The 26559-nt window shown below is 46.5% G+C and overlaps 1 protein-coding gene across 1 annotated transcript in view; it reads right to left on the minus strand.

Moving 5' to 3' along the window:
• HYDIN (HYDIN axonemal central pair apparatus protein) overlaps window positions 1–26559 on the minus strand; it is a 437603-nt gene that overhangs the window by 18442 nt on the left and 392602 nt on the right. Inside the window, exons 66-82 of the mRNA XM_082606776.1 lie at window positions 26398–26540; window positions 24139–24357; window positions 21762–21922; window positions 19327–19424; window positions 18366–18573; window positions 16983–17195; window positions 16372–16510; window positions 15159–15324; window positions 12290–12437; window positions 11652–11859; window positions 10969–11190; window positions 10353–10522; window positions 8285–8483; window positions 6139–6297; window positions 3164–3441; window positions 2173–2392; window positions 300–512 (exon numbers count right to left, since the gene is read on the minus strand). Of these exons, the coding sequence (XP_082462902.1) occupies window positions 300–512; window positions 2173–2392; window positions 3164–3441; window positions 6139–6297; window positions 8285–8483; window positions 10353–10522; window positions 10969–11190; window positions 11652–11859; window positions 12290–12437; window positions 15159–15324; window positions 16372–16510; window positions 16983–17195; window positions 18366–18573; window positions 19327–19424; window positions 21762–21922; window positions 24139–24357; window positions 26398–26540 (3164 nt within the window). The remainder of the gene's footprint in view (window positions 1–299; window positions 513–2172; window positions 2393–3163; window positions 3442–6138; window positions 6298–8284; window positions 8484–10352; window positions 10523–10968; window positions 11191–11651; window positions 11860–12289; window positions 12438–15158; window positions 15325–16371; window positions 16511–16982; window positions 17196–18365; window positions 18574–19326; window positions 19425–21761; window positions 21923–24138; window positions 24358–26397; window positions 26541–26559) is intronic.

Raw genomic sequence — 26559 nt, forward strand, 5'->3', positions numbered from 1 at the left:
TTTTTTGATTTTTATTACAGTCACTACGATGCTATCTGTTCACTTAAACTAAGTATTAATTGCTCGATGCTTAGTTGAGGACTCCGTTTTAGAACTGAGCCCCTGGTTCCAAGAGAATCCCCTCAACATGAAAATACACGGACGAAAAGGAAAGTTTTGGACTTGATAAGCTTTGGACATGATTCCTCGTGGATCCAATATCATTTGTGGGGTCCCCTCTTGTCTTAACATTCTCTCTCACACAACTCCTCCCTCCAACCATGCCAGGAAAACAGTGGGGGAGGTGGGGCTCAACCTACCTGATGCTTGCGGTTCTCCACATTCAAGGTGCGGGGCCGGTAGGTAATCTCATAGGGCTTGTTTTGCTGATGGGGCTCCAGGGTGATGAACTCGGGCCCCTCCCAGTGCTCGCCTTCAAAGATGGGGTGCAGATTCCAGGTTTGGTTGGTGCGGTTTGAAAGCATGATGGTCTGTATGTGCTTGGAGCGTACCTGGCAGGTGAAATTCACCACCTGGAAGAAAACAGGCACCTTAAGCAGGCAGTGGAATTTACAAATCTGGAGTTCAAGGAAAGGTTCAAGCCATATATATATATAGATATCTATATCTATATCTGTAGATATATAGATATATATATATTTGGCTGTTGTCAGTATAGCAATGTTTTTTTCAGGCCCAGAAACTGCATGAAATTATCAAGAAGTAAGTGTATTTAGGGAAAAAAGAAGGAATTTCAGGACTAATTCCTGACTGGCATGTTCCAATGTTAAGAAAAATCAGAAGAGGAGACGAGAAGAAGCAGCTAATAAGGTGGGAGGAAAACCAGGAGAGGGTGGTACCCTGGAGGCCATGTAACGAAGGAAGTGCGTGAAAGAGGAGGGGCTTGTTCAAGGTGTCAAATGCTATCGACAGGTCAAGTAAGATGAGCGGTGAGAACTAGCCATTGAGCTTAGCAACGTGGATAATGTCGCATTGGTGTGAAGAGAGTCAAAGAGATCACCAGTGGGACAAGAATAGAGTTTAGCAAGAGACCCACACATATATTATCAATTGGTTTCTGACCAAAGTACAAAGGCAGTTCAGTGGAGAAAGGATAATCAATTAAATAAATGCTGCTGGAACAACTGGATATCCATGTACAAAAAAATGAATTTTGATTCATGTCTTACACTACATACAAAAATGAACTCTAAACAGACTGAAGGTCTAAATTTAAAACTTGTGTCCTGGATATACAGAGAGCTCTCAAAACTCAATAGTAAGAAAACAAACAACCCAAATAAAAATAGAAGATCTGAACAGACACTTCAACAAAGAAGATATATGGATGGCAAATAAGTACCTGAAAAGATGCTTAACATCATTAGTCACTAGGAAAATGCAAATTAAAAACCACAATGAGACATTCACCACGTACCTGTTAGAACGACTAAAATTTTAAAAAACTGACCATATCAAGTATTGGCAGGGATGTGGCACAGTGGAAATGTCAGACGTGGCTGATGGGAATGTAAGATGACACAACCACTTTGGAAAACAATTTGGTAGGTTCTTAAAAAGGTAAACATATACCTAACCTATGACCCAGCCATTCCACTCTTACATACTTATCCAAGAAAATGAAAGCATATATTCTTGCCAAGACTTGTACATACACATTTATAGCATATTGCATGATTCCATTTATATAACACTGTTGAAACAACAGGAGATGGAGATCAGGTGTCTATGACCATAAGCAGTGTTGCCAGGAACTATCAGGTTTCCACTGTTAGGTTTCCAGGAACAGGGCTAGCAGAGGATTAACCCAAGCCCATTTTCTAACCATAGAGAAAGTGAAAGGTGTTCACCCCTTACTTACAGAGCTTATGACAGAATTTGATCTAGCCAGAGATGTCAATACAACTTTCCCTGAGAATGAGATGCTTGAGTTGAGAGCTGAAGAATAAATAGGAATTAACTAGATGGAGAGGGGGAAATGAATATATCAGCGGTGGGAACAGCATGTGCGAAGGCCCTGTGGTGGGAGGGAGCAGGTCTACATGTTTGATGTGGGCACCAAGGACTGTTTGAACAGGGCCACTTGCTCCTAGAAGGCCTGACTGAGTTCTCCTGTGGGGCTTGCTGGGCCCACTCTGGCCACTGGCCCGTCTGTGGGCAGCACCTACTGACCTCTTTTACCGAAGGCGGTCCCACGCAGACTCCAGACAGGGCTAGGCTCAGAGGACTGCCGCCCTGGATGAGGCAGGGCACGTTTTTATGGAGGGTCCCCTCGCCCACCTCAGTAGGCTGGTAAGTCACTGCGAAAGAAACCTCCATGCCCGCGGTGATATAGCCCTCTTCCGGGCTGATGGAGAAATGAGGCTCCAAGTGTCTGGCATCCCATTTAAACCTTTTCCAAGACAAAAGCACACAAAGTAGTTTACTAATATCCTTGGGGTGTCCTCAATCCTGCTGAGACAAGAGATTCTGCCTGTGCTTTTAGCTGGGAGGTTCATCCCCTCGTGCACTCCCTGGGGCCTGAGAGGAGGAAGACTACTGGGCAAAGCAGAGGCAGGTGGGACAAAGGCCAGGTCATTCCTGGGTGGGATCTCTAGGCTCTCCCTTGGGGCTGAGCAGGGTGGGAAGTGGCACACTGGGGGGCACGTGCATGAACACGCTTACACATGTACCCGAGGTCACACAGCTAGGATGTGGCCAGGCCAGGACTGGAACCCTCCTGAGACTGTGGCCATAACCGCTCCCTGCACTGCCTCTCAGGTCTGATCAGGGGGGTGGAGATGATCCCTTCACATGAGAGTTGCCCCTATTCTTGGTGGCCCTGGGATCCAATGGCTCTGTGTGGTCACCCCTTCTGTGGTCTGGCACTTGGTCCAGGTAGGAGACAGAGGGTGGATGGTGCAGACCAGTGATTCCAGTGCCAAGGCTGCCATACCACAGCCTCAGGGCACTGTTCAACTGAGGTCGGTGTGAAGGGTGCCCCCTGCAGGTGTGTGGTGCGCAGCGGGCACGGCTATGGCAGCATTCCCCAAGTAGTGCCTGGGTGGGTCCCTGCTGGCAAGTCATATAACCACTTTGAGCCTCAACTTCATCTGTGCAATGGGAACAATGTATTAACCACTTTAGAGGGTCCTGGGAATCCAGGCCCAGAGGGCTCTCCTACCTCGCACCCACATCGCCCGTGTTCAACATGAGGACGCGACGCGTGGCTTGTGTCTGACACACGACTGGTCCGAAGGGAAGATGTTCCTGGTCCAGGGAGATCTCCAGGGCCTGGCAGCAGCCGCTGAGGAGGAAGAGGGGCCGCAGGAGCCCCAGGCACTCCATGAACACCTCTTCGGAGAAGGGAGGGACACGCTTCTTCGGGGCGAAGTTGACTTCCAGCTTCCGGACCTCTTTGGGTTTCAGAGTGATGTTGCTGAATGGTGTCAAGGTGATGACCTGGATAAAATGACAACGAGTCTCAGCAGCTGAGGGTCGGGTGCCCCTGAGGCTCCATTTCTGGGGGTCATGCTGCTGGGACCGTATCAGGCCAGGTGTAATATCATTCTGCTCTCTCACCAGCTATGTCACCTGTGGTGAGTTACTGAAACTTTCTGTGATTTACTCTACGGTGAAGATCCAGATCGCCGTACAAAATGTGTGGCACGTAACAGGCATTCAATCAGTGTTAATTCTCTTTCCAACCCCTTGCAAATAACCCCTGTTCTCCGGTGGAGGAAACAGTAAGAGCAAGTAGAAAAGACTCAGCGCTCTGGTGGTTTTCAAGGTGCGCTCCCTGGGCTCCCTGCATCACATTTCCCAGTGTGCTGGTTAAAAGGTAGACTCTTGGGTCCTGCCCCAGCCCAAGAGAACCAGTCACCTTGGGAGAGCTTGGAACTTGCATCTGGGGACTCATGTGTTCTGAAGTTTGAGAACCACTGTTAGAACTTGAATATAAGGGGCTGCTCTCTCCCCTTGGTCCTGGTAAAAATCAAATCAAAATCAGCTTGAAGGAAGTCAAGCCCTTTTCATCCTCGAGCTCCCTTTGGTACGGAGTGCTGAGCAGTCACCAGGAAGTGGACTGTGGCGGGCAGGGAGGGGTGGGTGGGTGGGGGAGTGACATAATGGCTGAGAATCACAATAGGAAAGTGACCTTAGAGATTTCTCAAAACACAATGATGGAAGTGACCTCCCGGGGTGACAGTGCTGGTTCAGGCCATTCTGGCAGCGTTTGTCTCAGCACCTCAAGAGGCAGAACTGGTGCAGCCGAACTGTGAGGGGCCCTGACCCACTGGAATGAGGACTTTACTTTGGATTAATGAGGAAAGGGAAGCAGCAAGTTTTCCCTCTTTCTCTGGATGGCAAAGTGGGTGATGTGGGGTCCGGGGACGAGATGCCCACTGGGTGTCCTGCTTTGGTTGACCTCTCACAGCCGGTGTTCCTGTATCCTGCAATCCTCAGACGGTCCACAACACTCCTACCACATTGAATCACACCTAGGATTCCAAAAGCATCAATCCCTTTGAGCCTGTATAATCTTGTCTGCCAGAAACACTCCTCCTCAACCTGTCTGCCTGGGAGATACCTCTTCATCCTGTAAAACTCAGTTCAGACCTCTCTCCACCGAGAAGGTGAGGCCTTCTGTAGCCCACCGAGCCCTCCTCTGAGCAGCCCTGGTCCTGAATCACACCCTGCTTCTGCAGCTTCTAGGCTTTCCTGGGCCTGTTCATGTGTCTGTGACCCCAAAAGATTGTGAACTCCACCAGACCAAAGTCTATGTCATATTCACCTTACTATGGACTGAATTGTGTCCCCCCAAGTCCATATGTGAGTAGTATTTGGAGATGGGGCCTTTGGGAGGTAATTAGGCTTAGAATGAGGTCATGAGAGTGGGACCCTAATGATGAGATTAGCGCCCTTATAAAAAGGGACACCGGAGAGGTGGAGCTTGCTGTCTCTCTGACATGTGGGGACACAGTAAGAAGGTGGTCGTCTGCAAGCCAGGAGGAGCGTCCTCACCAGAAACTGACTATGTTGGCACCCTGTCAGACTTCCAGCCTCCAGAACTGTAAGAAAATAAATGTCTGTTGTTTAAGCCACTCAGTCTGTGGTGTTTTGTTATGGCAGCCCAAGCTGACTAAGGCACACCTTTATATTTCCAGCATGTAGCACGGATTTACTGAGTAAATGTAAGAATGAATTGAATGAAGGAATGGATATAGTCTGCCCTCAAAACGAAATACACCTGGTCCATTTTCAAAGGGCCACCCAAACACTGTGAGATGGGTAGACCACAGCCAGGACTGTAGCTTCTCTATTTAGGGAGCTCGAGGACATGGATTTGGCAACAAGCATGCTTCTTTCACACAGCGGATTGAAGTGTAAAGAGGGACAAGCTTTTGGGGGCAGATGAGTGATGTATATCGAAACATACTCTTCCTTTTGGTCCAAGAAGCCCACTCCTAGGAGTATGTATTAAGCAGAGAGCCATGGATTCACAAAGAGTTTTGTTTACATGGATATTACAATGCTGCTTATAAAATAAAAAATCAGGAACACCTGAAATGAGCAGAAACAGAGGATTGGTCCATCTGCATAATGGAGATACAGAGGAACAAATGATACTGAATGTTTAGGAGCTATTTCAAGTTGGGATAAGCAGGTTTCAAAACAATCTGAACATTAATGTTTTATTTAAAAAATGTATAGGAAAAACAGGGGAAAGATAGGTACCAAAATGTTAAGTGATTATTTCTGGGTATGCGATTATAGGTGAAATGTTCTGCTTTGTGATTTTCTGTATTTTTCAAATTTTCTGCTGTGATGATATACGTATATTCATTAGAGCCCAGATCTTCTGAATCCATCAAGGGCAGTTCTCTTTCTACATCACTGTTGCCCTCTAGAGGCATGTAGCCTCTCCAAGCCTTGGTTTCCTTACATGTAAAATGAGAATAATAGAAGCACCACCCTACACTGTTTCTGTGAAGATGACCAGAGGCAGCACAGGAAGAGCTCTCAGGACTGCCTGGCACACTGAAGGTGCACGAGAACCGTGAGGTGTCAGTGTTGCTACCACGGTCATCCCTGTCATCGGGGTTGGGGGTGGGGGGAGGGATGGGGCGTGAAGATGCCACTAGGGGCCCGAGCACCAACCTTGGGTTCCTGGAGTTCTGGAATCGAGAACAGCGCTGACAGGTTAAATGTGAGCTGGGCTTGACTGTTGTTCATGACGGAAATCGTTTTCTTCACCACCTGTCCAGGCAGGACAGCTCCTAACTTCACAATCTTATTGGCTGGATCGAGGACTAAAATCTGTGGGATAAGAAAGAGGGCAGGGAAGGAGGGTTCATCAGTTAATGAGAAAAAGAAATACGATACGTGTACCCTGGTGAGGCAAGGCTGGGTCCCTCTCTTTCTGTGTCCCTCATTCTTCACATTGGATGGGCATTTGCCCACTCAACAAACATTTATGTGCTTAAAATGCCCACTAAACAACTTGTTGCACAATCACATAATTATGGCTGGGTTCAGAGATGTTAGGAAGGAAAAGCTCAGGGTACAAGGGGCTGAGCCAGCCTGGGGGTGAGGGAGGCTTCCCTGAGGAAGGCATGTTCCTACTGAGAGCTAAAGGAAGGGTGGGATCCTGTGGGTTTGCATCAGGGTGGTGTGGGGCTGGATCCCGAGGGAGGAGACACGCTGTGGCGAGGCCCTGAGCTGGAGGGAGTGGACTGGTTAGGCCCGTGGCTGGGAGCGAGGGGGAGACACGGGAAGACAGTTTGGAGAGGGGTCAGGTTTTCTTCTGGGAGAAGTGGGAAGCCAGTGCAGCCTGGAGTGGCCCCATCAAGTGTGTATCTTGGGAGGGTGCTCTGGCTCACTCCTCTGTGGAGACGGACTGGAAGAGGGCAGGAGAGAGAGCCTTGAGGAGTGAGAGGTGATGGCGGCAGCGGAGGTGGGAGAAGCAGGTACATTTCAAAGTCCGCATCTAAAGTACTGATCAAAATGCTGGCCTGGGCTTCCCTGGTGGCGCAGTGGTTGAGAGTCCGCCTGCCGATGCAGGGGACACGGGTTCGTGCCCCGGTCCGGGAAGATCCCACATGCCACAGAGCGGCTGGGCCAGTGAGCCATGGCCGCTGAGCCTGCGCATCCGGAGCCTGTGCTCCTCAACGGGAGAGGCCACAACAGTGAGAGGCCCGCGTACGGCAAAAAAAAAAAAAAAAAAAATGCTGGCCTGGATCAGGCCAAGGTCAGGCTGGGCCTTGTCCTCCAGGATGACATGGCCCACACGAATAGCACCCAGTGGTCACTGTCATTTGACCAGTCACTAAACTGCACCCCTCCCCTACACACTCCTTCTATCCTGCCCATATGTTTCCATTTTGTGCACAAAGGCGAGGGTCTCCAGTCCCTCCCTGTGAACTCCTGGAGGTGAGAGAACATGCTTAAGTCTCCTCTGCAGGATTTCTGCAAAGCACCTGACACAATGGGTGCTGAACGAGTGGTGAAAGAATGAACACTCGAATGAATCAATGACATCAGAAGAGATCCCATCACGGGCTCAGGTGCGGACACACCAGGTGGCCTGGTCCTGTTGCTCTCTGGCTTGATGGGAAGGCTGCCGGGAATACACCCCTCCCATTTTCTCTTGGTTGCTGAAATGTCCCATGCCTTGCCGAGGATCTTGGAAGGTCTTCAGTTTTCCAAAACTTCCTATTAAATGCAAATACTCCCACCAGACAGACACCTTAAACGTTAACCAGACACTGGGAGGAAAGGGATTAGCAGCAGGACTGGACCATTCCCTTCCTATGAGGAGCACCTGGTTAGAAGGAAGGCCCTCAGTCAAATAGGATCCTGGGAGGTGTGGCTGGCTGGAGAATGTCAGTCTGTGTGGTGTTTAGGAAAGATGTCCCATAACTGAAAGGTACGTCTGCATACAGAGCTTAAAACAAGTCTCACCTCGTAACCTGAAAACACTACACGCCCTAATGTGGGACGAAAAGGACATGCTTGGGGTGCTGCATCTGATAGTCTCAAACTTCTCCAAGAAAGAGAGTGTTTCTCCAGTGATCTCCTGTGATTACTTGTATCCTTTGATACAGTAAAGTTTGGTATTGAATGAGATCTATGTGATTCGCTTGGGTCTGATATGACGATTCACCCCTTGGTGGGACTGGCTGACCCCCTGACAGAGCAGCTTGGGGGCAGGAGACTTTGAGGGGGTGGCAGGTGGGCTCAGGCGGGCAAAGAAGGGCAAGAAGGAGGGGGGCCAAGCCCGAGGATCTCCCCAACTGGCTCTTACCTTCATGTCAGTGCCTTTCCCTTTGATTTCAACTACTTGTTGTGAGAGCCCATTGATTTCAAAGGGGATGAGTTCTCGATAATTGATACTTTCTCGAGGATAAAAGATGATGGGAATCTCCAATGTCTTTCCTGGCTTCACCACATCAACTTGGAAGTTCACCTCGAGGTGGTTGGTGTTGGTGTACAAACACTCTAAGCTGGAGAAGATCAGGAGGAAGGTGTGTAAGCTCTCGGATGCCTGACCCAGAAGGGGAGATTTTGTCCCTTGTTTCTCTGAGCTGGATCCACTGCTGGATGTCCTGCCCAGTTGTCTTGGAGTCCAAATGTAAGGGCTGGAAGGGACTTCAGCAGTGATCCAGCCCGTGGTCTCCTGGGCACCGTCGAGTTACTTCCCCCAGATCACATCCAGAGATCCTGGCAGAGCCAGGCCTCCAATGCAAAGTCTCATGACCTTTTGCCCAGTGCTCTTTTCACTTTCTTTATCCTCTCTTCCTTGATAATGCAGCTCACAGTTTTGTACCCTTTCATAAGAAGGAAGCAGGTACATTTCAAAGGGCTTCCTGAAGTAACTGGGTGGTAAAGCACAGTGCGGAGGAGTATGTGTCCAGAGTCAGACAGACAGGAGTGTGGATCCGGGCTCTATCCCTAACTAGCCATGTGACCTGAGAACAGTTTACTCAGCCCATTTGGGTCTCTGTTTCCTCCTCTGTAAAATGCGGGTAGTGATGGCTACCTCATAAAGTTGTTGTGAGGATTAAATGAGATAAAGTGACTAAATCAGTCACTAGACAGGGCACAGAGGAAACATTCCATAAAGGTGAGCTATTATTATTATTGCTAATTGCTCAACTAGAAGGGACCTTCAAAGATCACGTCCACCCTCCTTCACTTGTGGGTAGGAAGCACGTAGACCTCCATTACAGCCCCTCCTCATCTGCCTTCTGGGTACTTAGAGAAGGACTCTAGCTAAGGCAATAAAATAGAGCGTAACGCCTTAAACAAAGTAAGACTCAGATTAAATTAAATCGGGCAAGGAGGAGTGTAGGTAGGTAAGATTTTAAATTAGTATTTAACATTACATGACACTTGTAAGTTAACGTTCAGGAGGATCATCATCGTCATCACCAGCACCATCATCACCATCACCGCCACAACGGTAGCAGCAGATTAAAGAAACTGAGCATTTCCTATGTTCCGGGCACTGTACTCTCTCTAAAGGAACTAATTTAATCCTTCTAATAGCCCTATGGGGAGGTATGACTATCCCCCACTTCAGGCAAGGAGACAGAGGCACAGAGAGTTTAAAAATTTTGCCCAAGGTCACATAGCTAGGGAAGTGCTGGGATTTGAACCTAGACCTGTGCTGTGTGATATGGTAGCCACTAGACACATGTGGCTCTTAAAGTTAAAATTAATTAAAATAAAATAAAGTTCTGTTCTGCAGTGGCACTAGCCACATTTCAAGTGCTCCACAGCCACGTGCAGCTATAGGCTACCGTACTGGACAGTGCAGATATACATCATTTCTGACATTGAAGAAAGTTCAATTGCAGAGTACTAATCTGGAGAACTTTGAATAAACATAGGTCTCTGGGCCAGTTTTGTTTTCTTAGATCTGGAATAGGGCCCAGAAACCTGGACCGGAACATTCTACACAGGGATGGCACAGAGAGGCTGGATTTGAATCAGAAGGCTCAGGCTCAGTTTAGATCTGCCCTTTACTGCAAGGTCACTGGCCTGAGAAATTAACTTTTTAACTCTCCAAACCTCAGTTCCCACATCTATTACATGCGGAAAATAAACGGAAGCCATCAAACCTCTTGTCAGGTCATTCGGCATTGCCCTCCTCATTTCCAGAAGGGGACTTTTTTTTAGCAGAGTAGCTCATGGCTATCCAAGTATGAGTGTTAGCGGTGGGGAAAGGAGACTCAGGATTCACGCCCACCTGTGTTTGAGGCTTTCCCATAATCCTTCCTTTTCTGTCCTGGCAGGACCTCACCTGTGTGGAGGCTGTAGGACCCACAGGAGTGGCAGAATCATCTGGAAGCTCTGGGAAGTCTGCTTACCTCACAGACGTCTCTGCTTTGTTGGTGACAACTAGGATTTGTTTGTATGGGGGCATCCCAGCTTGGTAGATGAAGCAGGTCCCAAAGTTGTAGCTGGTGAAGGAGAAATGGACGGCTGGGCTCACGGCACAGCCTGAGATGCTGCACAAAAATGTTGGACCGTGGCTGATCTGTGGGAAGGAAATGGCAGGTGGAGTGTGATTAGAAGTGAGAGGAAAGGGCCCTTACGCCCTCAGGTGAAGGAGGGAAACAGTCGAGTGCTTAAAAAAAATTCAGGTCTCAGGGCTCCATCTGCAGAGATTCTGATGAACAGTTTACATGTTTATTTAAGGAAAGCAAGGTGGACTACTCTGCAACTGGGCCCAACATGGGCTCTTGCTTTGCTCCTGCAGCGATGATTCAGCTTGAAGGCGGAGGGGTGTGCAGAGACTGCCAGTCCTTACCCAACATCTGCCTCCCAGGGCCTCCTCATTAGCAGGACTCTGGCTGCCAATGTGCCTGGGAAGCATGCTTGACTTCCCATCCTTCCTTGCAGCTAAGGGTGGCCATCAGACATAGTTCTCAAGACAGAATGCTGTGAATGCGTTCAGTGTTGGACAATGTTAAATGGTCTCACCTTGATTTTGAGTTCCAGGCCCTTCAAGACACATTTCTTAAATGGCTGGAAAGACAGGGAGGCGTGTGCACTCTGCCCCACATCCACACTGCCATCCATGGGTGAAAATTCCAAGTACTGCAGCAGGGACTTGGGGCCGGATAGCTCTGCCTGGAAGCTGACGTTGAACTTTCCGGTGTTGATAAAGCTGAATTCACACTGGACACGTTCATTCAACTCCACCTGAGAAAGAACAGAGTTGAATGTTGAGTGAATGCAAACCATGGTTCCCTGCTGTGGGGTCAGGATATGCTACATGTTGGGGGAAAATACCCTTTGGGAAATAGTGATGGCAAATGATGTTTGTGAGTCGAGTATCATTAGCTCAGAGAGTCCAGCAAGAGCTACTAAGTGAGCAGAGTGAGATGAGGATTTAATTCTTAGATCTCACTTGGTAGCAAAACATCCTTCTGTAGGTTTAAGACAAGCATTTCCCCCTTCTCTCCCATCTCTCCACCCTCTGAAGAGTAAAATAAGCTTTCACATCAAAACCATACACATTCTGGGGGTGGAGCTGCTCCTGGCATGTTTCTGTTCTCCTGGTCTCCCCGGCATTTGAAACAGAGATTCAGCTACTACTCACTTGTACTGCTTCTCCCAACCAGTGTGGAAACAGAGAGAGCGAGGCCCTCTCACATCTTTACCTCATAGAAGTTGAGAGTGGTGGTCTGGTTGGGAGTCAAGAGAGTGGCGGTGCCAGTCTTGTCCTTGCACTTGACCTCTACATTCATAGAGTAGCCCTCAGCCTTGACATTTAAGGTCAGAGGGTGGGCTTTCTTTTTCACATTGCAGATCAAATTGAAGTTCACTTCTCCTTCCTGCTTCGGTGTGAAGAAAATATCAATTGGAAACCTGGTTGGGGAAGAAGACAGCAGATTAGATAACTAGACCAACCTGTTAAAGAAGCTTGACTACTAAACTATTATACACTAGGAGGAAAAGGCATCCTAACTCCAAATCACGATGAATTTTGAAGATTTGCCAGGCACGGCAGGCCACTGCTTCATGGATTTGCAAACACAGTGGATAGCAAGGAAAAGAATATAAACAGAAGAAAATACTGAGAACAAGAGCTTAAAGCTCTCAGTGCTCTACGATTCACGAGGAAAATTCACAACAGGGAATAAGTAGGAGAGAGATGGACTTGTAATGTCTAAGTTTTAGAGTGGGGAGCGACTTCAGGGATGGGGCGCCCTAAGGGAAACCGATTCTCCTGGCTGGCGGGCCTGGGACCCTGCCATGCTGGGCGAGTGCAGTCCTGGGGGCCTTCCTTTCTGTTTACCTGGACAGCGGTGGCACCCAGCCTTCCATGGGACATACGACCAAGCTGTTGCTGAAACCTTCAGAATACCGGGAGGTGTCCTGGAAGGCAAAATGGAAGCGCTGCTCCTCCTGGTTGGTGATCTTCACGGTCTCCCTGGCCTCTCTGCCTGCGGGGGGAGGGAAGGGAAACACCGCCCTCAGGGAGGCCTCGTGCCGGCTCCTGACCCACCTCAGGAGGCACGAGGAAGCCTTCGTAGAAGAGGCTCCGCAGCTTCCTTCCCTTCCTCTTCCCAGCTCCTCGGCCTTTGGCCTCCTCTCTTCCTTCTTTTTGCTCTACAAGGGTCCTTCCTCCCAAAGGGACTCTATCTCTTCCTTCTAGAACTTTACCCCATCAACTGCCTGTTCCTCTTGGGTGGCTGCTCTGCCTGGGTCACAGCTCTCCTGGGATCCTCCCTTGTTCCTTCAGACCCAATGCCTTCCTGCTTTTGTTAATGGGGGCTGGTAGGCCCCTCAGCTCTGCCCATATCTCTGCAAACAACCCCTGCATCGGACTCTTTCGAATTAGGCTTTGGGTATGTCACGAGTGTGCTGACAGGGCCCTGACTAATACATCTCCTATCACTGTTTTGCTTTTTCTTACTTTCCTTGACTATTGTAGAGCATTTATTTTTCCACATGAACTTTAGAATCATTTTTTCCAACTCCCCCCTCACCCCAATCATTTTGCAACTAAGGTTGTCAGATTTAGCAAATACTTTTTTAGTATAAGTATGTCCCAAATATTGCGTATTGCATGGCATTCTGAACTATTATTCATTGTTATCTGAAATTCAGATTTAACTGTGCATCCTGTATTTTATCTGACAACCCTAGTTGGGACTTTAATTGAAACTCGATTAAATTTGCATTTAATTTTGGGAGAATTGACAAATGTTCAGATCTTGTTTGGGGGCATTTTAATAAGATTTTATAGTTTTATTCATATAGGTCCTGTACTTTTCTCGTTACATTTATCCTTAGCTATTATATAGGTCTTATGAATGGAATTTTTTTGTTTGTTTCTAGGTGCTTACTGCTAAAAGAAAGAGAAACCATTGATTTTTGCACACCTCTTGCATCCAGCCATTCCTACATTATCTTGTTGATTCTAGTAGTTTTGCTTTTCTCTGGAGTCTCTTGAGGTTATCTATGTATGAAGTCATCAGCAACAGCATAATGAGATAATTTTGCCTCTTTTTTCCCCAATGTTTATGTCAATTATTTAATTTTCTTGTTTTACTGTATTTGCTAAAATCACTAAGAAAGGGTTCAATAATGACGGTGATAATGAACATCCTTGCCTAATTCCTGATTTTAATTGAAGTGACTTTAGTAGTTTATTACCAGATAATATCTGCCCCTTGATTTTGGTTAATCTTCTTTATTTATGTTTTTCCCTCTATTCCTATTTTACTATTAGAGCTTTTATTGAGAATGTCTGCTGAATTTTAGCAATGATTTTTTTTTTTTTTTTTTTTTTTTATGGTACGCAGGCCTCTCACTGTTGTGGCCTCTCCCGTTGCGGAGCACAGGCCCCGGACGCGCAGGCTCAGCAGCCACGGCTCACGGGCCCAGCTGCTCCGCGGCATGTGGGATCTTCCCGGACCGGGGCACGAACCCGTGTCCCCTGCATTAGCAGGCGGACTCTCAACCACTGCGCCACCAGGGAAGCCCCAGCAATGACTTTTCAGTATATATCAGTATGATCACCTGGTTCTTTAATCTGTTGATGTAACAATTATATTGAAATGCACCATCACTGCATTCCTAGATTAAACCCTGTTTCTCTTATTATTCTTATGCTACATTGCTCATTTATTTGTTCAAAACCTTACTAAATGCCACAATCTCCTCCTATCTGTTTATATGTATCAGTATAAGAAATGTATGGAAGTAAGACACATCATATTGTTAACACTGGTTTCCTTTGACAGAAAGGAAAGGATGAGATAGAATGGGGGGGATGATTATTACATTTTTCCTTATACAACACCACATTGATTGACACATAAAGAATATTACTTTTATAAATAATAAAATCTAATGAATTACTAAAAAATCCTCTGGCTTTAGTTGTATTTTACACACACACACACACACAAAAGATCACATCCATGTGATAGATTCACAGTGTTATAAGGGACTTGCTAATCACTTCCTTTATGTCCTTCAAGTCTCACCTCAAATGTCACCTTCCCACTGCCCACTAGCATTCCTTATTCCCCTACCCTGCTTTATTCTTCTCTGGAACACTTATCAACATCTGACATGCTATACATTTTGCTTTTTCATGTTTTGGTAGTCTGCTTCCTGCTACTAGAATGTAACCATCATGACGGTCGGGACTTGGGCTTTGTCCATCGCATTCCCAGCTCACAGAAGAGTGCCTGGCTCATACAGGGGGCTCAGTAATATTTGTTGAGCTGGATAAAAGTGTGAAAGGGTGGCAGAGAAATGTGATCACTTTGGCACAGAACAAGCAGCAAACAGATACAGCCATAATCTGGGGGCACATGCAAGCAGGATGGGGCTGACATGAGGATCTGGAAATAAACATCGTCAGTCCAGGCCCCAAAGGAATCTTCCAAGTAGGCTCTGCAGCAAGCCTCCTAAATTTCCTTAGGTTATTGGTGTGTGGGTTTAGAAGACACTTGATGGAAATTAGATTGAGAGGTTGAGTATTTTGTGGCCTTGTGAATAGTGATAGAGGCCCTCTGATATGCTTCTGGAAGGCACCAGGAAAAGCTCCCCACCCATGTCTGCTCCTGCAGCACATTGCTGGGCTGGTCCCACGCCCCTCCCCCACAGGTCATGCCAATTCTAAATATAAACCAACAGGGCAGCCTTACCAATGAGGAGACAACTGAAGTTGAGATGTGACTTGTCCAGATTGATGAGAGGGTCAGTGGCTTTGCCTACCAGCAGGAAAGGGACTGTGATGTTGTGTTCGGGGATTAAGAAAGTCCAGAATGCTTCCGAGATGTCCAGATGGAAAGGTGTGAACTGGAAGATGATCTGAGAAGGCAGTTTGTAGCAGAGCAGTTAGAGGCACTCCTGTGTGTCTCCTCCACGTGCCCTTAGAGGCTTGCCAGCCCTGGGGTTACGCTGGCTGACATCACCAGGTCATCACTTCCTTTCCACCCTCTTTGTAAGGGCACGTAAGTTTAGCTGTACCAGCAACATCAATCTCTGTTGGCCCAGCCCACCAAGTATTTCTAGGGGGGTCTACCCCACTCACAGGCTCTGCTGGCTAGGCTGCCATATTTCATGCCATGTCTTTGGAGGGCATGTGAAAATGGAAAGATTCAAGGTAGAAGCTTGTAATTTGGGCTTTTTCTGAAAAGTCTGGGAGAACTGGCAACGTTGAGCCCACTGCTCTGTATGGTGACCTTCCAGAGAAGCACTGTGGCCAACTAGCCCTGGTGCCCATCATTCCCTATCACTGTCCCCTTGGCCTGCATCATCCATTTGTATGGTCTTCCTGAAGGCAACTGAATTCGGAATTTCCGTTTCATGGATTTATTTCTGCCTCCAAGATTCTCTGTGGAATTTACAGGACATAGGGCCCACGGATCTGTTTTGGCCAGCAAGTTCGTATTTCTTTAAGTCTGTCCCTCTGCTCTAAATCACTGTGTGGACATTAGGACTAAACCATGGAACATGACTCCACTTTTCTGTTTTGCCCTTTGGCCTGACCAAGTAAAAATACATCTGTGTCCTTTCATTGCTGTCAGTCCCTTGGACAAAAATAACTCTTTACTTCTTATTCTTGTATGAGTCCTAGTAGAGTCCCCAGGCATTGGTGTCCAACTCTCCTTACCTTGCTTTAATAATCTCAATTTTTAAAACTTCTGTTTCTCCATGGCCTACCAAGAGAGCTCGGGTTTGTCTTGTCCATGAGGACTGCCTAACACATAGAGTAGCCACTCAAGAAACACTTGTTGATGGACACACCCTTAGGCTGTTCTCCCTAACTGTACCCATGCTCTACCGCAGACCTGCTATGCAGAGGGGCATAGAGTTAATAAAGTCCTGGGTCAAGCGGTCCCCATTCATACACACCTCAGCTTTCTTTTCAGGGAGGATGAGGCCCTTTTCTGTAAGGCATATGAAGGCTGGAGGGTTCTGGAGACTTTCAATTTCTTCAGAGACCCAGCAGAAGGAGTAGGTGCTATTGGTCGGGTTCAGTATTGTAAAAGTCCTGGCCGAGGGGGGGAAGAATCGATAGCAGAGAGTGAGAGAGGGGCTTGAGGATTAAGAGGAATTTTTCTAGACTGTTCCCTAGCATACTTCCTTTATGTGGGAATCAGAACCGTTCTGAGCACTTCGTTACTGCAGAAACAAAAACTGCATCTCACTTGGGGATCCCAAGTGTGGCTAGAGTTCTGGATTTTGGAATAATAATGACACCAAGGGCTCTTCTGTCCCAGTGATCCTCTGTGGTCAAGGCAGTGGTCAGGGATCTTATTTTTATGTCTTCCAAGTTTTCCAGAGTGTCAAAACTAGGGAGACAGAAGTCAGCTTCCTCACGGAGGCAGTTCTCTAAAGTCAAACCCCAGGATAGCAAGCGTGCTTCTACGTGTCAGTCTAGCTTGCTACTCTGAATGCCTCCTCTGAGTTTTTAGAAGGACTGACGGATATGAACTCAACTAGTGCAAACCTAAATGACTCACCGGAGATTCTTCCCTCCTATGCCCATGCTGGTGAACTCAATCACCCGGGTGTTTGGATCCAGAGCCCCACCACTAGGCCCTCGGAGAGCTGGGTTGCGCCGATGACCGCTGATGTAGTCCGAGTCTTTCAGGTCAAAATGGCAGAAGGGCAGGGAGCTCCGCCCTTTTGCTGACAGGACTGGGCCTTGCTCTCCAGGTGGCAGGTTAGGAATCCTGAGAGGATAAGGTTATTTTGGTCTATTTTTAACTTTTTAATCGATTTTTGCTTTCGTGGTTGGAAATGAATATGCCACCCACCAGAATGTGAGCTCCATGAGAGCAGAGGCTGGGTCTGTCTCGGTCAACAATACAACCTCAGTGCCTTGAACAGTACATGATACATAGTAAGTGGTCACTAATTAGTTGTGGAGTGGATGGATGCATGAATGGGCAGAGTATGAGGGGCCTGAATTCTGGTTCCTTCTGTGTATCTTACTATGGCCTCATGTTATTTCCTTTGCCAATGGTGAGAAAACCTCCCTGCTATAAGGTCAGCACAGAGTCTTTCCCTCTGGGCTCTTTCATAGGCATCTAGTGGGATACGAAAAAGGACTCAGACATCCTTACAAAACTACCCTGAGCTCCTTGGAGAAAGTACACTAGTTGTGAGCAGACCTCGAGCCCCAGCACCAAGCTTAGGTGGCCCAGGTGTGGGAAAGGTCCCTGCAGTGTGATTGCAGGGTTTCTATAGGTCTTATTGTTTACATAGGTCTCTGCCACCCCATGCCATGGATCACAGACTTCCTCTAAGGTAGGTGTTCTCCATGGAGCTGGCCGGGGAGTGGGTACCACATCAGGGACTTTTGTTGCCAGATGTTACTGGATTGACTCTCCTCTAACTGGACCTGGGCCCCATCTGTCCCTCGCTTACTATGTACCAGGTCCACCTCCTCCATCGCCACCACCACCTAATGTTTATCGTACTTATTGCGTGCCAGGCACTGTTTTAAGCTCTTCACTTGAATTAGCTCATTTAGTCTTCACAACTCTACAAGGTGGGTATTGTCATTTGCATTTTACATAGGAGGAAACTGAGTCTCAGAAAAGGTACAAGAAAGCTTTCCCAAGTTCACACTTGCCCCAGCACTGGAACCCAGCTGGCTGCCCACCATCCTGTTGCCCAGAGGAATCCTGTACGTGGCTGGGAAGGGGAGGTGGGCGGGAGGCAGGGTCTACAGAGGGTTGACGAGCTATACCAAAGACTGGATTCTCCTTGTTCTCCAAAGGGAAATGTGGCAACGTGGGGCTGAGGAGGGGTCTGGGGCTGGAAAGAACGGTGGGCGTGGTGGGACAGAAGAGGGGCTAGGAGCTGCAGCGCTTTGTGCTGGGAGATCATCTCCTTACTGGCAGAAAAGATGGCTCTCGAAGTCTCCAGCCTCCATTGGGGAGAATTTCACTTTGAGCTTCTGAGTCTTCCCCACGGGCACCATGCCCGAGACGGGCTCCACAGAGAAGGGTGGCAGGGAAGCTTTGTTCCAATGGTCCATGGCACCATCCAGGGTGCTGCCCGTGTGCAGCGTGCCCTGGCTAAGCTGGTCATTTTGGGAGAAACCTGGGGGCAGATAGAGCGCCAGTGATATTCTGCACCTGCAGTGGGAGGGCAGGTGTAAGGCAGCCCACTCACAGGCCCTGGGCACCCTCTGTGGGCTCACCTCTGCTAGCAGGTATACTTTGGGCCCCGGGGCCCAAAGAATGGGCTCCCATCTCTCACACGAGACTCATGAAAAATACTTCCATTGATTACATCAAGTTTTCATGTTTGTTTCCTTTTGGCTCAAGGGGGTGGGTCAAGTAGATGTCTGTGGGTCATGTGCCTCAAGAATAATGGGCTGTGAACATAATGTTCGGAGAATCATTGCTTTAAAGTAGGGGTTCATAATCTGGGGGCCCATGGAAAAGGGCTCATTAGCAAGGTCTGGGAATCTCCAAGTTGAAAGAGAATTAACGGATAATTGCCCACTAAGTGTTGGGATCTTTTTAAAGTGCAAGTTGGGTATGGGTGTGTATTTTCCTGGGGAGACAGTTCATAGCTTTTATCAGTTTCTCCAAGAGTCTGTAATCTTCTAGAAGGTTAAGATCTAAAAGAAAAGATGCCTAGGGATCTGTGTGGGCCCCAGGAAGGCAGATCTCAGCTCTTGAGTTTCTCAGGCCCTTTTGGCTCTGCAGATGCCAGGAGGCCTCTGTTCTGCTTCTCCTTTGCTTCTTAGGGGGCCGTTGGAGCAGTGCTTGCTTCTCCATGAACAAGGCTCTTGTACTAACTGGGGACCCAGTTCAAGCCCTGGGTTTTACCCGTCACCGCATTTACCTTGGTTATCTGGCATTGCAAAGCTGACAGCCTTTGCCGTCTCTTCTGAGATCCAGCTGAATTCCAGCTGCACATTTCCTGAATTAATCAGTTCAAACCTGCAAACAGATCAGGGAATGGAATTGAGAAATGTGCTTCAGATTTTTGTCCTGTCTGCACATCATCTGTACCGTTAACTTTTTTAAGTCAAGTCACTTCGTTTCTTAAATATTTCTTCAAAGACAAGTTTTAAGCAATTTTATCTGAAATCATGCATGCGATATGCTAGTTATATTTCCTTCTAAAACACACACACAAGTATATATATAGCTATTAAAAGTAAAAGTATGCAGATGTTTAGCACTTAAATTGTCTTGCATACTACCAGCAGCCTCTGCAATGAGCTCTCAGCCTGCATCATGGTAATCCTGAAAAATTCCCATGAGAGAGGAAACAAACTCTATTTCACAAGACAGCACCTCCCTCGGGTGCAAATTCCAAAGCCTCTCCTTTCCTGAATCACTTTCCACCAGAAACAATGTCCTTGTGGTCAGAAACCCTTTGACTCCTGCCTCAGATGCCTTCACTGGCTGAGACACATACTTGTCTCAAATTCTCAGTTAGTGGAGACTTTTCTTGTCTCAAGTTTCCCTGCTCTAAGACAAGAACTGGGAGATAGAGGCTTTTTCTGGAATCACGATTAAACTTGATCACAGTCGCAGCAAGAGGATGAGGCCTTGATGTAAGAAAATGGTTGTGCAAGAGAAAGAAACACACATGCTCTTCCCAGTTTTAGGGGAGAAGTAGGAGCTGAAAGTTGCGGGGGGCGGGGCAGTAGGTCTAAAGGTGGGGTTTAGGGGTTAGATTCCCATTATCCGGGCCAGGTAGACCATGTAGCTGTGCCTGAAGTCAAGTGCTTTGGCCTCAGGGGCTTGTGTGAATTTATGAATTGTGTGAATTTATGAGCACTGGTCTTTATCCTAAAGCAAATTTTTATAAAGAGGAGAAATCTCAGTGGCACAGAATACTCCTAGTAAAACGCATTCTTGGTTTAGGTCCAGGAGTGAACAAATGCTCTGTAAAGGGCCAGATAGTAAGGTTTTTGGCTTTGTGTGCCAGAGATTTCCGCAGCAACTGCTCCCTCTGCTGTGGAAGTGCAGAAGCAGCCGTGGACGATAATAAACAGACAGGCACAGCTGTGTGTCCACATAACTGTATCTATAAAAATAAGCAGCTGGCTGGGTTTGGTCCACGGGCCAGAGTTTGCCAACCCCTGCTGTAGGTGAAATGGCCTTCAGCAGAAGATCCCACTTCCTGCTTCCTCTCTTTTGGTTCTATAATAATTTGAGAGGACGCCTTAAGTGCCACAAATGCAGAATGAGTTGAACAAGTTAATTACTAATTTTTACAATGCAGAGATGTCAGTGGCTTACGCTTTTGTGTTTGCAGTTCTCAAAGAATAGTCACAGGCTTTCTCTCTGTCTGTGTTGCTCTCTCTGCCTGAAGGCCCTTTTTCTCACTTCCTCACCTGGCCACCTCCTATTTCTCCTCCAAAGTTCAGCTGGGCCACCACTTTGTCCGGGAAGCCTTCCCAGACACTTGCCTCTCCCCGTGTCTTGGTCTGCTTTAGGTACGCTTCCTGCAAACCCAGAGCACTATACTGCAACCATCAGTTGAACTACTTTCACCCATTTTCCCCAACACCCACTACGAGCTCTTTGAGAGCAGGACCCACAGCATCCTTGTATCACCTGAGTGTGGTTAAAGGGTTAACATAACCCTTTCTCCTTCTAAGGACAATTTCGACTTTGAATTAATTTTCTAGTTCTGCTTCCGTGGAAGCCTGATAAGAGAAATGTCAGCCATATTATTAGACAACTTTGTTTATAGTAAAAATGACCCCTGATTGGTAAGTTGCTTTGGGCGGGACTGGGAGGAATCATGACTCCCTGGAGGGAGGCCATAGCACTGGGGTTCTCTGAGTGTAGTGACTCTTGTAACTGGGCACGTCCCTTGCAGGGATCCTGGAAGCTATAGCCATGGAGTGGTTAGGAGAAATGTTGGCTTCTGTTGGTCACGGCCTTCTAAGCTAAGATGGACCCCACGCCCGCTAGCGTAGGTATCGTCCAAGCTGTCACCTGGGGCAGGGGCAACAGGAATAGTTCCTGGGTGGTGATACGGGCTGTTGCAAGGACTGTTCCCACCGAAGCCCACTGCCTGATGCCACCTTCCCGGTAAGACTGTGTTTCCAGGTCTACATCTTGATTTCCAAGTGTGAACTTCAATAGTTTTGTGGGTCTGAATGTTTCATTGGACCTACAAAGACCCTCTGGTGCGCAGATGTGATGTCTGGTCTATGCTGCTGTGGACACTGAATAAATGTTTGATGAAGGAGCCAGTGAATGATGGAGAGAAAGAACTTCTCTGAGAGTGTCAGGAGGCTTTTGATGACTCACTCAAACACTCGGGTCTGGGGAACCAGTGTCTCCTTAAAGTGCACATCGCTCGTCTGGCACTTGTATGAAGCGAAATTCACGTTGGCACTGATCTGCAGCTGCAGTTCTTGGTAGTTTTCTTCTAGTACTGAGTAAGCAGGCTCAGGATCCGTCTCTACCACCTGTAACAAAGGCAGCCGTGTCCTCAGTGATGCAGAGCCACCTGCCTCACAGGAATAATGGGGAGATAAAACAGTGCTTCCTTCTACCCAGGCAAATGAGAACCAACTCACAGACTCAAGTTCCAGAAGAAATGATGAGGCCAAACCTATAATCTAGAAACAATAAATGCTGGAGAGGGTGTGGAGAAAAGGGAACACTCTTGCACTGCTGGTGGGAATGTGAATTGGTACAGCCGCTATGGAGAACGGTATGGAGGTTCCTTAAAAAACTACAGATAGAACTACCATATGACCCAGCAATCCCACTACTGGGCATATACCCTGAGAAAACCATAATTCAAAAAGAGTCATGTACCAAAATGTTCATTGCAGCTCTATTTACAATAGCCAGGAGATGGAAACAACCTAAGTGTCCATCATCGGATGAATGGATAAAGAAGATGTGGCACATATATACAATGGAATATTACTCAGCCATAAAAAGAAATGAAATTGAGCTATTTGTAATGAGATGGATGGACCTAGAGTCTGTCATACAGAGTAAGTCAGAAAGAGAAAGACAAATATCATATGCTAACACATATATATGGAATTTAAGAAAAAAAAAGTCATGAAGAACCTAGGGTTAAGACAGGAATAAAGACACAGACCTACTAGAGAATGGACTTGAGGATACGGGGAGGGGGAAGGGTAAGCTGGGACGAAGTGAGAGAGTGGCATGGACATATATATACTACCAAACATAAAATAGATAGCTAGTGGGAAGCAGCCGCATAGCACAGGGAGATCAGCTCAGTGGTTTGTGACCACCTAGAGGGGTGGGATAGGGAAGGTGGGAGGGAGACGCAAGAGGGAGGGGATATGGGAACATATGTATATGTATAACTGATTCACTTTGTTATAAAGCAGAAACTAGCACACCATTGTAAAGCAATTATACTTCAATAAAGATGTATAAAAAAAAGAAATAGGAAAGGAAGAAATTGAACAACAAGAAATTACTGAGAGCATCACGACTGCACAGGCATGAGTTCTGGGGTCAGATACCTCCAAGAGGTAGAATAAAGGAAATCATAAAGGTAGGAATAGATATTCATGAAACAGAAAATAAATCTAAAACAGAGAGGACCAATGAAACTAAAAGCTGTTTATTTGAAAAGATTTAGAAAACCTGTGGTGAGAATGATCAAGAAGAAAAAAAGAGAAAATACACATAACAAATATCATAAATGAAAAGGGAGATATCACCATCCATCCTACAGATATTTAAACAGACGATAAGAAAATACTGTGAATAATTTTATGAAGATGCATATGAAAACTTAGTTGAAGGGGAAATTCCTAGAAAAATAATTTAATAAAATGGACTCAAAAACAAATTAAAAAAACTAAAGAGTCTTATTACTATTAAAGAAAATGAATGGTAGTAAAAAAAAATCTTTAAAAAGACCTAAATAGATATACCTTGCTAATGGAAAGGATGAATTAATGTTATAAAATTATCAATCCTTCCTAAACTGATTTATAGATACAATCCAATTCCAATCAAGTTTCCATCAGGGTTTTCACAGTACTTGTTTAAATGGATTCAAAAATTATTTAGAAAAATAAAGGGCCAAGAATAAGCAAAATACTTCAGAATAAAACAGTATGGAGATAATCATGAAAAGATTCATTAAAGTCAAAATATGAGCGATAAATATGGCAAGCACATTTGCAGACAAGGACAGGAATAAAAGAGATTATCAAAAATAAAATGACTGGGCCTCCCTGGTGGCACAGTGGTTGAGAGTCCGCCTGCCGATGCAGGGGATACGGGTTCGTGCCCCGGTCTGGGAGGATCCCATATGCCGCGGAGCAGCTGGGCCCGTGAGCCATGGCCGCTGGGCCTGCGCGTCCGGAGCCTGTGCTCCGCAACGGGAGAGGCCACAACAGTGAGAGGCCCGCATACCGCAAAAAAAAAAAAAAAAAAAAAAAAAAAGACTTCAATGAAAGCTCTACCAATTAAGGTGTGTGGTTTGTGTGGTCCATGTAGTGTGGATGGCAAGTGGCTTGCTTGGAAGTTCAGTTCGCTGCTTTGGAAACCCAGGTCAGGTGGAACAGGGACCATTTCCTTTTTCCACGAAAGAAGGAAATGATGAAACACTGAGCTTGAGGGCAGGAGGCATCCAAGCACGGCAGGTTTGGCCAGACTGGGGCTTGGTGTCCCTACTCACTTTTCGTTTTGTAGTGAAAGTCCTGGGCGTGTTTCTGAGCACGTCCACCCACTTGACCGTGCGCATGCGATCGTCCCAGTCGGGGACCTGGTCTGCAGGGAGCTGAAACATGATCTTGGAGAGCTTGCACTTGATCCCCATCTTCTTCAGGTTGACGGGCACGTCTGACTTCACGGTCACCGCTATGTCCTTGGCACAGCCAGGGTGGAGGTGGCCCGCCTGGGGAAGAGCCTTGCGTTAGTATTTTGGGGAGTTCAATCCTGAGGACTTTTGATGCCTCATGGTGCCACTCTAGGGGCAGGGTCAAAAGTCTTGGCAAAAAAATAATGCATCATTCAAGCCCGTATATGTAGACCATCTTAAATATGTACAAGATGTTCTTAGAAATTTAATCATAAAAACAAGCAGCTAATATTTACCAAACTGTTACATGCTTCAGGCACTATGCTAAACCTTCACAAAATTCTACTAACCCCCACGACAGCCCTATGGGATGTACAGCTATCACCCCTATTTGATAGACAAGGAAACTTGTAATTTGCTCAAGGTCATACCATTAATGTTAGAAGATCTGGATTCAGACCCAGGCAGGTACCACGGTACCTGGTACCACACTCTTAACCACCTGTACTTCTCAACCATATGACCTATACAAACTATGGACAGATGTACACAGTACCTTAGCAGTTCTCAGAGTGTGATCTACTGACCCTTGGGGGCCCCAATATCTTTTCAGGAGTTCACAAGGTCAAAACTATTTTCATCATAATACTAAGATGACATTTGACTTTTTCATTCTCATTTTCTTGTGAGTATATAATGGAGCTTCCTAGAGGTTACATGACATACAATACTGCATCAGATTGAATGCAGAAGCAAATACGAGAATCCAGCTCTCTTCTACTAGGCCAGATATTAAAGGGACTTGTAGAAATGTAGAACACTGCTACTCTTCTCGCACAATTTTGTTTTGGAAAATAAAGCCGTTTTCATAAAAATATGGTATTTATATTAACATGTAATGGGTTTGTTATTATATTTTAAATGAACAAATACATGTTTTTAAAGATTCTCAGTTTTAACTTCTAATGTGGTAAATACTGATAGACATAACCCACATAAACAAAAGCTCTTTGAGGGCCCTCAGTAATGTTTAAGAGTATTAAGGAGTCCTGAGACCAAAAAGGCTGAGATTTGCTGAAGTGTTCCAGATATATGGGAAATCCAATTTGGTTTGTAGAATAAAATCATTTGTGATTGAACATGCATAAATGCACATACACATACCCAAATACATACTATATATAGTCCTATATATATAGTCCTTTCATGTTTCTAATAGATAAGAAACCCCTCCTCTTCTGGAAAGTGAAGGGAGAAGAAAGTTTAATACTTCCCAAGGCTACAACTATGTGTGTGTGTGTACGTGTACACACGTGGGTGTATACCCAAGTGTGTGCCCGTGGGTGTGTAAATGGACCATAAGAAGCTTATCTCTACCTTCTTTGACTATCACTTCATATCTCTCCAGGAAGCAAAACACTTCTTCCTGATAGCACCCTAATTTAAAGGTGAAAAAGTGGGTCCCCAACCCTCCTCGCTCTAACCCCCTAGAGTTCTGTGCTTGAACAAACTCAGTGGCTGAAACAGAGCAAGAGGCCATGGATACATCCAGTGTCCTGGGAACTCAGAAGTGAACGTCTATGAAAAACAAGTGCTGGCCAGAGGTGAGGCTCTGCTGCCACGTGGTCCTAGGCCTTGTTCGAGGTCAAGCTTTGGTTAGCAATTCATAAATGTGTGCTGTGAGATACTCAAAGAAGGGGTTAGAAAATTCCAGGTAAAACAAAGTTGACTAGGTTTTAATATGCTGAAGGGCATCTAGAATCTGTAGGAGAAAGATGTAACATTTTCTAAATCTCTGTTGTCCACAAAACCACCACCCCCATTTTAGCTTTTGATGAAGCACATTTGCAGGACAAATGCTCCAAAGAACACACACCATGGGGGACACAGGTCTACACTTGGGGATGGGAAGACTGGGACCTGTCTTCATCCATGGAGGTCTCCATGGAATTCCTCAACATCAGTCTTGGTGACCTCATTCTCTGCTCTTAGGCCAGAGGGGACATTTCTGGTACCAGGTCGGAGTGAGGGATGCATCCATCCCATCCTATGTATCTGTGGGAATGGGCTGACAATCAAACTGGGGTTGGCTTAGGCCTAAGGGAGTGCAGAAAACAAGAACTGGTTTTCACTTACCTGTGGGGAGAAAGAAACTGTGGCTAAAAGGGGCCATTCGAACCGTATCACATTCACTTGGCTGTGATTAGTGATTGTGAAGCTCACGTTATAGCTGTTTCCAACGTGGCAGTCCCCAAACTGGATGTGGTTCACCAGAGCAGCTAGGGGACAGAAGCAGGG

Source organism: Mesoplodon mirus, assembly GCF_964341445.2.
Source record: "Mesoplodon mirus genome assembly, chromosome: 19".
In the NCBI taxonomy this organism is placed as follows: Eukaryota; Metazoa; Chordata; class Mammalia; order Artiodactyla; family Ziphiidae; genus Mesoplodon; species Mesoplodon mirus.